This window comes from Dryobates pubescens, chromosome Z (assembly GCF_014839835.1).
Source record: "Dryobates pubescens isolate bDryPub1 chromosome Z, bDryPub1.pri, whole genome shotgun sequence".
NCBI lineage: Eukaryota > Metazoa > Chordata > Aves > Piciformes > Picidae > Dryobates > Dryobates pubescens.
The window spans coordinates 89542629-89556030 of record NC_071657.1 but is presented as its reverse complement, the minus strand read 5'-3'; the positions used below and the strand labels follow the sequence as shown (position 1 = coordinate 89556030).

Here is a 13402-nt window from a genome sequence, read left to right as displayed (position 1 = left end):
CGTAGGCGGCCGCTCGCGCTTCCGGCCCGGCTGCGCTTCCGGCCCGGCTGCCCTTCTGCCTTCCCGCACTTCCGCCGCCCAACTTCCGCCCCCTCCGGAAGCGGCGTGCGGGCGGCGGGTCGGTGGCCATGCCTCTCTCCACGCAGCTGCCTACCAGCGGCGAGCCGTACGTGCTGGTCGTCAGCTTGGACAATGCACGCCACCTCTCCAGCCTCCTTAGGGCCGTCCACTTCCAGGACCACGCCACTTGCTTCGCCACGGCCAACGGCCTCAGGGTGACGGTGGAGGATGCCAAATGCATCCAGGCCAACGCTTTCATTCAGGTGCGAGCTGCGGCCCGGCCGGGGTCCCTGGCCGGGGGGTGCTGACAGGGCAGCCCCTTTTCGGTGTAAGCGAGGGGCTGGTATCGCTGTCAGAGACCTTAGGGGGGTCCTAGTTGCATGGTAGAGGAGGTATACAGCACGTTTACCCGCGGACACGGGGAAACTTCGCGGAAATAACGGCAGAGAGATGGGAGGTGACGTGAGGAAGTGCTGTGATGAGGCTGTTGTCATTTGTGACATTCCCGTGCAATTGAAAGGTTTCGCTCGGTGCCTGGCTTGTACGTGCGTGCTTGTCTGTGTGATGATCTTGCACTCGTGTTTAATGTGTTGGCACCAGCTAAGCCTACTGCTACTTGCATGAGCATATTCAAAAAGCATCTATCAGTCTTTAATTTTTTAAATTGTATTTCATCCTAAGGCAAAAAAAGGTGAATTTGAGTCAACTTGAAATGAGAGTGTTGATTCACTGATGCTTATCCACAGTATCAGCTTGGCTAAGCTGATCCAACCACAGGGAGGAGCGTGTGTTTCTAAGCAAGACTGGAGCAGTGGTCTGCCCCTTTCACTCTGATTCTGTGTCAAACTCTCCAGAAAGAATGCTTGAGAGATTACACCTAGGCAGGGGATCTCAGCTACACTGAACTGTCCATATAGACAGCTTTAAATAGCCATCTAGATTATTTCTTCTTGCATTAATACAAGATGAAAAGCATCCTTGCTCACTTTTCTGCTACCTCTAGTGGCTGTGACTGCTGACAGTCGCAGACTAGACTAGTTGTTGACTAGTAGCTGACAGTTCACAGACTAGAATACACCCATTTCTTGGTCCTCATCAAAAGAAGCATGGCCAGCAGTTTGAGGAAGGGATTCTATCCCCTGACTCTGTTCTGATGAGAGCCTCCCTGGAGTACTGCTTCCAGCTTTGGAATTGTTAGCACAAGGAACACATGGACATGTTGAAGCAGGTCCAGAGAAGGGCCACAAAATGTAAATCACAGAAGTGGAGCACCTCTCCTAGTACAACAGACTGAGAGAGTTGGAGTTGTTTTCTCCCTGGAGACAAGAAGACTCCAGGGAGGCCTTATTGCAGCCTTTCAATACTTGAAAGGAGCCTGTAAGAAAGATAGGGCCAGGGTTTTTTTAAGCAGGGCCTCTTGTGATGGGACAAGATGTAATGGTTTCAATCCAGAAGGGGTGTATTTAGGCTACATATAAGGGAAAAAATGTATAACAGTGAGGGTAGTGTAACACGGGATGAAAGAGGTTGCCCAGAGAGGCATTAGATTCCCCATCTGGCCCTGGACAGGACTCTGAGCAACCTGATGTAATCAAAGATGCCCTTTCTCACTGTAGAGTGGGTGTCTGGACTAGATGATCTTTAAAGGTCTCTTCCAACACAAACCATCCTGTGATTCTAGATCCTTGAGTGTTTCCAGCTCCAGAAATGGGCAGCTTTAGGCTTTAAGATTTGTAGCTTGTTTTTAAACTATAAAAGAGAAGTTCTTATCTTTCCATGCTTGTGCCATTTTACTTTGTTTCAGCTGTGACCTGGTTTATTTTACTGATTGTGAGGATGGAGACTCATTTTTGTTTAATCAGTACGCTGTTACATGGAGGCATGACTTTGTACGGCCTTGGTCTCTGCAAGTGGAAGTGCTGTAAAATAGTTGCAGGAAGTCCCTTCTTTTATCTCTGCCCTTTCTTTTACAGGCAGAAATTTTTCAGGAATTTACTGTTCAGGAGGAATCAGTGACTTTCCGGATCAACTTGTCTGTTCTTCTTGACTGCTTGACCATTTTTGGTGCCAGTTCTTTGCCAGGTATGCTGCATGTTCACATATATATGTGTAATCACATGGCTGTAGGGAGATTTCCAGTCTTGGCACAGCTCCTGACTTCCTCACCCTAAGTGTTTTTGAGCATGGCAGCTATCACTCTCTATCAAGATTCATCCTTTTTGCTTAAGCTAGTAGAAGTGTGTGCTGCGATAACTGCGGTTGGAGGGGAAAAATGTTGCTGATGAATGTCAGCCCAGGCAGTGTGTCAGGGCCCACTGCAGCAGGAGAGGCTCAAAGTGGCTGACTGAGTTTGGAAGATGGAATAAAGGTAAATGTCTGTGTGGTGCTATTGGGGTCATAGAATCACAGAATGGTCTGGAATGGAAGTGACCTCCACAGGTCATCTAGAGCAGCCCGCTCTGCAATAAGCAGGGTCATCCTCAAGTAGATCAGGTCGCCCAGAGCCCTGGCAAGCCTCAGCTTGAATGTGAGCCTCACTATAAATATAGTGAGGTATAGTGTAACCCAAACTAGTAACTAACCACCACTTGGTTAGTTACTAGGTTGCTGCTCTCCCTTCTCAGTGGGCTGGAGAGGATAATCAGTGAAAAAGAAGTAAAACTCGTGGGTTGAGGTAAAACCAGTTTAGTAACCAAAATGGACCAAAGTGTGATAATAAAAAACCAGAAGAGTTTTATTAATTGTAATGGGAAGGAATATAAGAAAACCAAAGAGAAATAAACCCCCCAAAAAGACATGTGATGCACAATGCAATTGCTCACCACTCACTGGCCAATGCCCAAATTGATCAGCCCCTCCCAGCCATCTTGCACCATAAGGCATACCACCATCCTGTGGCATGGACTATCCCTTTGGCTAGTTCAGGTCAGCTGTCCTGGCCATGCTCCTTTGCAGCGTCCTGTGTACCTGCTTGCTGGCAGGGTGTGGGAAGCTGAAAAGTCCTGTAAATTTCTATAATCTTGATAAGAAAACACATCTTCAAGTACTTTATTCTGGTATCTCTGTTGAATTGTGTGATGTTTAAACTGAGACCAGTGCTGAACACTGGGACTGACACATGTCAGGGCTGTCTTACCTGTCAATATGTTTTCAGTCCAGGGCTGAGATACCCACATCACAGAAAGGCGAATTTGTTCCAAAGTACCCTTGACTTCAGGGTAAAACCTGGGCACAGCTGGCAGGTCAGTCCCACTGCAGCCTATTCAGGTTAGTCACTATGGCTGTAGTGAGTGCCAAGGTTCCCTCTGCCGTGCTGGCCACTGTCATGTACTTTGAAGTGTCTGGCTGTGAGGCTGCATGTACCCTCAACGTAAGGCTAAAAGACTACGGCTGGGGCAAGCTGGAAAAGTGCAAAAGCTGTCAGTACATCTTAAGGCCTCAGGGGATCTACACTTGGGCTTTCAAGGGACTCAGGATGCCTTATTACTGTGAACTGTTGGAGAAATCAGCATGCTGTGGCACCTTCTGTTCCTTCTCCAGGCTACACCTGCATCTACTTTATGAGTATTGTCTCCAGCTTGCAGATAAGGTACTGAGAAATGATGCTTCCTTAAGGTCTCACAAGAAATATGTGTCTGGATTGGGTACCACTTCAGGTGCTGTAAGAGCACTTTAGAGCTTGCATACCAAGTGTGTCAATTATAAAAATGAAATAGAATAGAATAGAATTAACCAGGTTGGAAGAGACCTTCGAGATCATCATGTCCAACCTATCATCCGACACCACCTAATCAACTAAACCATACAACCAAGAATCCTGTCAATAGACTGTGTTATTGATCCTGTTTGTAGTCTTTTCAGTGGCACTGCTACATGGGAACTGAAAAAAAAGCAGGTCTTCAAGACTTTTTTTACTTTAAGTAATTGTTTTTTAATTTATTTGTGTTGGTTTTTTTTTACTTGGTGGTGGTTTACAATATTTTCACAAGCAAAACTAACTAAATGTTAGTATGACTCTATGAGTGCTGCAGGTTGCACTAGGTACTTGTGGGGGTGATTTCCATGACAGGTTTTGGGGGCAGTACTAGCATTGCAGGTTTGGGCTGAACTCAACATTCCTCTACTGTTTCAGTTGTGACTTTGACCTAAAGATCTAAATTGTAGGATGTTTGGGGTTGGAAGAGGCTTTCAAATATCATCTAGTCCCTGCAGTGAGCTCAGAAATCCTCAGCTAATCAGGTTGCTCACAGCCCCATCCAAACCGACCTTGAATGTTTCCAGGGATGGGTCATCAGCCACCCCTCTGAACAACCCCAACATTCCTAGCCTGTTGTCATAGGAGACACATTCCATCCTTCTAATAATTTTGTGTCTCTCCTTTGGTCTTGCTGTAACAAGTCTTTGTCTTTCTTGTGCTGTAAATCAACTGTACTAAACATCTGTCTTGATTTTGGGAAACCAAACATTCAAATTATGGTTACCTAGCAAAAGGAGAACGTGGCCATAATGAAAGCTAAGCTTCAGTTTGGGTTACACAAACAGCAAGAGTAGTAAAGAAATGAGTGAGCTAGAGAGAGCTTCAGGACCATGGAGGGTTTCCATATTGCAGTAGAACCTTTCTAGCATATCCAGCTTCATTGTCACAGCTAGTGTTACCTGAGGGGTACATCTACGTACAATAACGTCATTCAGCTGCGTAACCATTAGCAGTGCTGAGGATGTCTTGAGACGCTGCACCCAGTGTGCTACATCATTGTATTGGAGGCTGCACCAAACATGCTAAACCCTGCTGATCTGTGGCCTCTCCACCAGTAAAATGTGAATTCTCTAAAGTGTGTTAAGTAGCTCTCTGAAGAAGGTTTATTTCATTCTCTTTCTCAGGAACATCAACAGCCCTTAGGATGTGTTACCGTGGTTATGGTTATCCCTTGATGCTGTTCTTGGAAGAAGGAGGAGTGGTGACAGTGTGCAAAATCAACACACAAGAACCTGATGAATTGTTAGACTTTGACTTCTGTAGTACGAAGGTTGTTAATAAAATTATCCTGCAGTCAGAAGGGCTACGGGAGGCGTTTGCTGAACTGGATATGACCAGTGAGGTTCTGCAGATTACCATGTCTCCAGATAAACCCTACTTCAGGTACTGAAAACTATGCTTTCAACTCAAATGCTCGTGCCTGGCCTCCATTGTTAAGGACTGGAAATTTTCAGGGTGAAGAGAGGGGAGCTATTTGAGAATACTGCTCTATTTCAAGAAGAATTGTAAGAAGTATAGCAAATCACAGTGTGTAATCTAGCTGAGATATTGAGAGCCTTATAAATGTGGTAGTCATGTGGACAGTTTAGTATTTTTAGTTAAGTACAGCAAAACAAGCGAGTATTTTGTGAAACAAGTGTTGAGATGTGCAAGATGACTGATTCTGATGAGTTTTCAGAGAGCTATAATCAGGTATGTTGGGGTGGTGCTTTCTATCTTCCAGATTATCTACTTTTGGAAATGCAGGGAGTGCACATCTGGACTATCCTAAGGACTCTGATTTGATGGAAGCATTCCACTGTAACCAGACCCAGACAAACAGGTTAGGAAGTCTGTGATCAGTCCCTTCTGTGGCAGGTCTGGAAAGTTTAAAAAAACATTGTTTGCATTATGCAACATTCATTTTACTCCTGTGAGGGGAAAAATACTTTCCATCTGACGGAAGTCTGTGTCTGTGATCAAAAACTAAGTGTTAATAATGTCTGTCCAATATTCTTACCAGGAAAAAGATCAAATTAGCATGTTGCTAGTTGTTTTTAGTTACTCTGTGGGAGTAATCATAAAATTGGTCTGTTTGGATCGAGCCAAACAATTAACCTGACACCACCACAGCCATTAAACCATGTCCCAAAGTGCCATGCCTAAGTGGTTTTTGAAGACTTCCAATGATGGGGATTCAAACACCTCTGTGGACAGCCTGCCCAATGCCTCACCTGCCTAGCTAAACCTTTTCTGGCACAGCTGGAGGACATTTCCTCTTGTCCTATCACTTGTTACTGGGGAGAAGAGACCAACACCTACTACAACCTCTGTTCAGGTAGCTGTAGAAAGTAATGAGGTCTCCCCTCAGCCTTCTTTTGTCTGGAGTGAACAATCCCAATTCTCTCTGCCACTCCTCATAAGACTTGTTCTTCAGACCCTTCACCTGCTTCATTGCCCTTCTCTCGACGCACTCCATCAACTCAATGTCCTTCTTGTACTGAGGGCCCCAGCAAAACTGAACACAGTATTCAAGGTACAGCCTCAGCAGTGCTGAGTACAGGGGCATGATCACTTGCCTACTCCTGCTGTTGCTGATACAAGCCAGGATGCTGTTGGCCTTCTTGGCTACCGGAGCACGGTGATGGCTCATGGTCAGCTGTGACCCAAGTGCAGGACCTGGCACATGGCCTTGTTGAACCTCATACAGCTGACCTTGGCCTATTGATCCAGCCTGTCCAGTATTTTTTTCAGATGACTTTTGTTTTTCCCCTGCAGGTACAAGATTTCTTTGCTTAAACCATCGACAAAGGCACTGGCTTTATCTTGTAAAGTGTCCATTCGAACGGATGCTCAAGGATTTCTTTCACTGCAGTATATGATTAGAAATGAAGATGGACAGATCTGTTTTGTGGAATACTACTGTTGCCCTGATGAGGATATCACGGAAGCAGAACTGTAGGTGTGTGCTTTGGCATCCACATGGTATTTATAGAGCTATAAAATAATATATTTTTTTATAAAACTGGGTAAAAACTGTAAAGATTAATAACTTCATATTTGGGGTTTGGGGTTTTTTTTTCTAAACTGTGGAATTTGAAAGATGAAGACTTCCTTTTTATTTCCTTGCAAACATCTGTTATCCTTGACTCAAAAACACTGAAGCTGAGGGAGCAATAGAAGAGAGTTGATCTCTTCAGCCACTGATTGCAGCACGGTTGTTAAAGTGCTGTTTGTGTAGTACGTTGCTGCTATTTGCAGTGTTCTCCAAAAGGTTTTGTTTGGGTTTTGTTCTTTGGCTTGTTCTGAGCAATTACACAAGAGAAAAATATGAATACTAGTTATATGTTAGCCAGTTAAATTTCAGTGACTTACAAATTAACCCAAATTTATCGTAAAAGGGAGTAATATGTTCAAACTTGCCTTAATAGCAGCAGGTGGTTTCTTTCTGGCAAATGCTGGCTTGTTTTACTGGTGAACCCATTAGACTCCTCCTCATTTTGTTTATTCTTACTATAACTCAGTTTCTTGGAATTTATTCTGGAACCAATTTACTCTTTTGTCTGCAGTACTGGTGTTGGTAAATAAAGATAGAATCCAGGATTTACTTACTCATAACTGCTCTGCTATGTTGGTGTTCTGTATCTAGTAACTTACTCTGAAATGTTTCTGTATATATGTGTCCTCATTACCACTGTGCTACTCTTTTACTAATGCTAGTGAGAATCTTAAGAGAGAAAACTTATGTATTTGAAATGGTGAATTTTGTTTAGCTTTTGAATACCCTTTCTCAGCAAGAGGAGGAACCCCTCAAAAATGCCTGCCTGTGTCCAATGGAGTGGTCTGTTTATATCACTGCTTAACATGGACTTGACCTCTTACTGAAGAGGGACTGTGGTTTCTGGAGTGGACTGTACTTAGGTCAGAAGTTGCACTTGCCCTTTCACATCTCTTTGTTACAATCAACCTGCTGAGAACAGGAGGTTCACCAAACCAGGTGGGTGTTGAACCAACTGCAGAGATCGCAGATCACACTGCAAGAGACTGAAATCTTCCTGCCTTGCTGCCATGGGCTGTTATCCAAGAGTCAGAGATTTGTGGGTACCTTCTGCAGCTTCAGATCATAGTTGGGTTTTGTTGTTTGTCAGAAGATGAGGTTCTGCTTTGCAGATGTGGAGAACAGTTATGTTCATGCGTTGCCTAGCTGATTGCCCCACAGTCCAACAGATCCAAGTCATTTGGATTTATTTTAAGACGCTTTTGTTGATTATTTTTCACCTGTTGCTTGTGCCAACAAGGATACTCTTTCAGAGTAGTCAGTGTTAGAAGATCACTTCTGTTGTCTTCCATGCAGATCATCTATTTCTTGCTATTAACTTTACATATGAAAAGCAATTACAAATCTTTAAAACTGCAAGAGTGGTAAAGATAGATAATAACTAAATTACTTACTTTACCCTAAATTACCTGCAATTACTTACTTTACTCTTGTTTTATCTCCCTCCCAAACTGAAGTGTTCAATGTAGGTGAATTTCCCTTTAGCTTACTGTCTCAGTTTCTTCAGTGAAAAAATGTTATTATGGTCTCATTGGGAATTACTATTTTCACTGATTACTGAGTGTTGAGAATGTTCTACATAACCTCTGTGTAAGAGGATGAAAATGAACACATCACTAGTGTGAACTGTTAGAGTATTGGTTCTTCATGTTGTGTTCAATAACACTATTGTGGCTTAGCATTTGTACTTTTATGTAATTTCTTACACATGTGCTATATTACTTCTTAAAATAGTACTTTGTAGTAATTTCTTTTGTAATATACCAATGGTGACCATGTGAGTAATATCCTTAGAAGTTAAAACACCAAAAATACCAGAAAGTGACTTGCATTTCATAAATAATGACAATGACAGACATGCATGATTTGTGCAAGGCTGTCTGTGCCTCAACTGGACTAGATTCAGAAAGGTGGAGAGGAGCCCATGCCTGTTCTTGGTGGGCAAAAACATGGGAGGTTTCAGCTGCAGTCCTTGCAGTAAGGTAAGGAGTAGATTTAGAATCTACCTATGATTGATTGTATTACATCTCTGCCTTCAGACGCAGAAGGTGAGGAAAACAGAAAAGGTGAGGAGGAGAATGTAAGGCCACTGCATCTTTTTTACCTGGTAAGCTGCCTAGAGACCTAATTGTATTTGCTTGAAGTTGCTCAAGATTTTATTTAGTGCCACACTTTGCATGAGAGCCAAAACCCAAGTGACAGTACCTTTAGTACATTTTATCTCTTCTACTTGGCAAGTCTTTCTCCCCTTGCAGACATATCACTGAACAGGCATGTGATGACTCAGATTTTGCTCACCTTTCTTATAAATGGTACATAAAAGTACTTAGAATTATTAGGGGTGTAAACTAAAACCAGTTCTTGGACCTGAAAACTGGAACCAGTGTGGGCTCCCAAGCTTCACCCACCCATGCAGATGCTGCATCAGATACTCCTGGGCACGCAGGGCTTGTGGCACTGCACAGTTGGCACTGTGGCAGAAACCTCATTGCAAGGTGCAGGGCCACCTGCACTCAGAAGTGGTCTGATCCCGAGCTGTGCTATGCAGTTCCTAGCAAAAACTGCTGGTCAACCTGGGCTAACGCCATGGCAGGGCCTATTCCAAGCAGTGCTAATGACGGGGGGTGGGGCTTGTTCTAGTATCTGACAATATTCCCAGTCACTTTCATAGGTGACTGGGAAAGTCACCAAGAAAATGTGTCATCCCCCAGTAGTTTTACTACAAGCTGTTTACCTGGACACAGAGAGCCTTGTCTTTCTCTTGAACACCGTCATCCAGCTGCTTGGAGATACACAGTCTCCTAATAAACTAAGCAGAGGAATGAAACAGGTCCCAGAGGAGCCAGCAACCACTCTTTGAGGCAGTGGCCAAGGGTCACAGAGGGTCTTCCAGAGAGGTGCTGGCTGCCCAGAGCTGCTCACAGGTGGCCAGCATAGCTGCATTCTCCTTTTCTGCACTATAACTCAGACCAGGCAATCAAACACAGTTTTACTTCTGTAGCTATTTGCAAGGTAACATGCTACTGAGACCTGTCAGCCAAAGGATCTGCAGAGGAAACTCTACCCGCTTGCTCCTTGCTAGTCATGGGACAGTTACGTGTTTTCTTCACATGGCAGCAAGGACAGGAGCTTAGAACTGTTGTGGATACTGTGCACTCGCCCCTCAGGCAGCACAGGGCTTTGGGGCAAGTTCCATTTCTAAACCCTCTGTACACAATGCTGCAGGGGACGAGGCAGGAAGAGCACTACTGAGAAGCATGTGGCCTTTCCCACAAGTACAAGGACCCCACCGCTGCCCCACTGCAACCTTCCAGTACGTACCCAGCTCTGCAACATCTGCACAAGCATGTCTGCACATCTGGCCAGCTGTGCTCCCATTCAGCTGTGGCCCCACCAGCTGCTGAATGCAGTGTTGCTTTTTTGTGGAGCTGCACTTTAAACAACAAGAGCCCAGGGGAGATTATTTCTATGAGTGGGGCACTGCAGAACTTGGTGTCTTCACTCCCTGATCTGTCTTCCAGCTACAAGGGAGGCTCAGAAGCCAGGTTGGTTGGCTTGGGTTTTTTTTTGTTGGTTAGTTTTTTGTTGGTTTGGGTTGTGGGGTTTTTTGTGTTTTGAGGGGTTTTTTGTTTGTTTGTTTCCCTTTTGGTTTGGTTTGGGGTTTTTTTGTCTAGAAAATGCAGTTTAATCCACCTCCTGTCTTGCTCCCCAGCCTCTTTTCTGGGAGATGGATGGCTCCTGGTGGGCAGCAAAGTTCCCAGCAAGGCAAATTCATGCAAACATTTTTGGACATGGCTCCTGAGTGTGCAACAGGTCCAGGACTGATGCTGCTTTAGGCTAGGGGAAGGAGCAAGAAGTAACACTGAAGCAACAGCTTCCCATACAAACAAATTTGTATTTTGATGCAGGGGATGAGTCATTCCTGAGAGCCACCAAGCTGCAGCATCACTCCCATGCAGGGTTAACAGCACACTATGAGCATGCAGAGTGCAGCCTGGAAGGCAGAAGACAGCTGCTCATCAGGATGCAGGAACATGGGCTCCAGCCCCCATCTTCTTGCAGGGGATGAGGTCACTGAGATGTGCCTGTTTCCAATTTCCAGCTGCTGGTAGGAAGCCCCATTACCAACTGTCTGAGCATTTCAGACTGTTGGAAAAATGCACAAGGAGGGCCAGAACTGTGAATCTGGACAGACCAGCATGCAAGCAGGCTTCTAAAATAAGAGACTGAAAAAAATGATGAATACATTTCTATGTTAAACTCATCAAAGAAGAGCCTGTTAGGGCAGTCAAAGGACTGTAAACAGTGACAGATACATTGTTGTAAAATGACTCAGGATACTACAAGCTTTATCACAAATCAGACTCCTGAAGCCACCACTGTGAACGGGAACTGGCATCTGCAGGAGTGAGAGCATAAACCTCTACTGCTTGTGCAAAAGAGCAAAGCCAACACTTATCAATGGAATCTTACACTGGTGACATCCCACACCAGGATCCCATCACTGCATCCAATCAGACAGAGGCCATCATTTCTCCTAGAAGATACTTTGTCACATGCTGTTGTAATCTAGGGAACCCAACACTTGTAGGTTCTTGACAACAGCAGGAGCTGCTGGTAGGGCTGTCATTTAGATATAAAAATTGTATCTTGGGTTTCCTCAAGTAAGTAGGAACTCACTAAATCACAGATTGTAATTTGCTTCAGCTGCAGTTCACCACTGGATATAAATTCTAAGACAAAGGGATTATAGAAATGACTGTTAACATGAGAATTAATTTCTTACTGCCCTGACAAAAACACAGACATCAATATATGGCTCTAGTCTGTCTTTATTATCTCCAGGAGTTATTTTCAAAAGGATGAGTACGGGTCCAAATAGAGGAGAAGGTAGAAGGGATGAGGAAGAGCATTTGGAAAGTGCTTCTATGAAACATTTTACTGAGAGTTGTCTTGCACCCACAAGCACCTCCAGTGAACAGTGTCTGCAGAACTAGACAGTTCTAGATGGTTTCAGGGTACTCAAACTCTTGGAACTGTGGCTTGACATTAAATTCAGAGAGCTTTGGTGGTCCCTGTGGCAGATGCAAACCACAAGGAATGGCAGATTTAAAGCACTGATCTGTCCTAAGCCTTGCACCCATTCCTATTTATTTCAAAAAACTTGCTGGGTTATGCTTGCACTGGCAGAATGTCTTCTGGGTTACATCATGTCTGCCTATGCTGCTACTCTTGAAACCTCAATAGCTAACTCCTCCAAGAGCTTTTCCATGAGTACACCCAACATGCAGCACCACGACCCACTGTGCAGCTGTTTCACAGCCTGGATGCAGAGGCCTCCTGCAGCAGTGGGCTGAGGACTTGGCCTCACAAAGCCAAGCCAGAAGAGGCTGAGGCTGCTCCAGGACCTGCCCCATACTGAGAGGTCCGACCACACTGCTTGAGCTAGCAATTCTTCCCTGCAGCACACAAGTCTCACATGTTTAAGAAAAGATTGAATCAACCTTTTGTGTCTGTCTCTTACCCAGGTGAATGCTCACATCGATGTAGAGAAAGCCCCAGGATGCTTTGGTTTGCCAAAGCCCTCGCTTCCCTGGGGTCAGGTCAGATGGTCAAAGGCTCCATTACCATGAAAAGCAGCTCTCTTTTTGGCCCACGTGGACCTCCAGCCTCTTTGCTTATTCCCCTCCCTCCTGCACTCTAGGGTAGTACCCTAGACTGCCAAAGCCCTGCAGAAAGCAGCTTTTATGGTCTAAATGCAATATACATATAGCAACAGTAATTTGCTTAGTTCTGCACCATTCAGAGTAGCGAAAGCATGCACCACCTCCTTCCTTCTCCCAGCCAGCCAGCCACTGCTCAGGAAAATTCACATAATGTGAAGTGCATTTTAAAACTAAATTGCAGCCCCACATAGTGCTGAGGCATCTGTCAAGTGATTTCCAGACAGTTATCCCACTGGCCCTCTCTTGGTCACTTCTCTTAGGGCACTGTGCTGTAGTCTATTGCAGCACACAGCAGCATGGCTCTTCCTTGGCTGTTGCTGTCTTGGGGTGACATATAGCCAGCACATTGTGATGTATTTGACCCAAGGAGTGGTGGAAGGGCTCTTCCTGCTGTCACCAAGCCTCCTGCTCAGCCAGCATGGAGAAATACTATCTTACTCAGAACTGTGAAAGCCAAAACAAGCCACTGGCAACTCTAAAATCTCTGAGGAAGTTCTTTGTGTAGCGTGATCATGCTAAGGATAGAGAAACAGAGTTTGAAAAAATGTGGGACCTCAACAATCTGCATTGCTGCTATAAGGTAGTTTTAAATTTTGTTAGAATGGGAAAGCTTAGTTGGAGTGGGAAACCTTTACTACCTCTAGCAGTAGGTACACATAAGAAATGGCTCCAAACTTACCTGTCAATAGAGGGCATGGTTTGAAAATACGGCTACGAGGGCTTTGGAGTGGATTCTATTCTGCCTGACAGATCCAGAAAGTCAACAACCAAGTCGCAATTTCAGGTAGGAAAACCTGGTACATCTGACATGAGCTGTCCTAA

At 44.7% G+C, this 13402-nt stretch overlaps 1 protein-coding gene across 1 annotated transcript; it reads left to right on the top strand.

Annotated features, from left to right (window-relative positions):
- The first annotated feature begins 114 nt into the window (after positions 1 to 114).
- RAD1 (RAD1 checkpoint DNA exonuclease) lies at positions 115 to 6854 on the top strand. The gene is made up of 5 exons (XM_009904056.2): positions 115 to 323; positions 2034 to 2142; positions 4942 to 5200; positions 5541 to 5639; positions 6575 to 6854. Exons 1-5 carry the CDS (start codon positions 129 to 131, stop codon positions 6756 to 6758), a joined length of 846 nt encoding a protein of 281 aa, XP_009902358.1. The 5' UTR covers positions 115 to 128; the 3' UTR covers positions 6759 to 6854.
- Positions 6855 to 13402: the final 6548 nt, after the last annotated feature.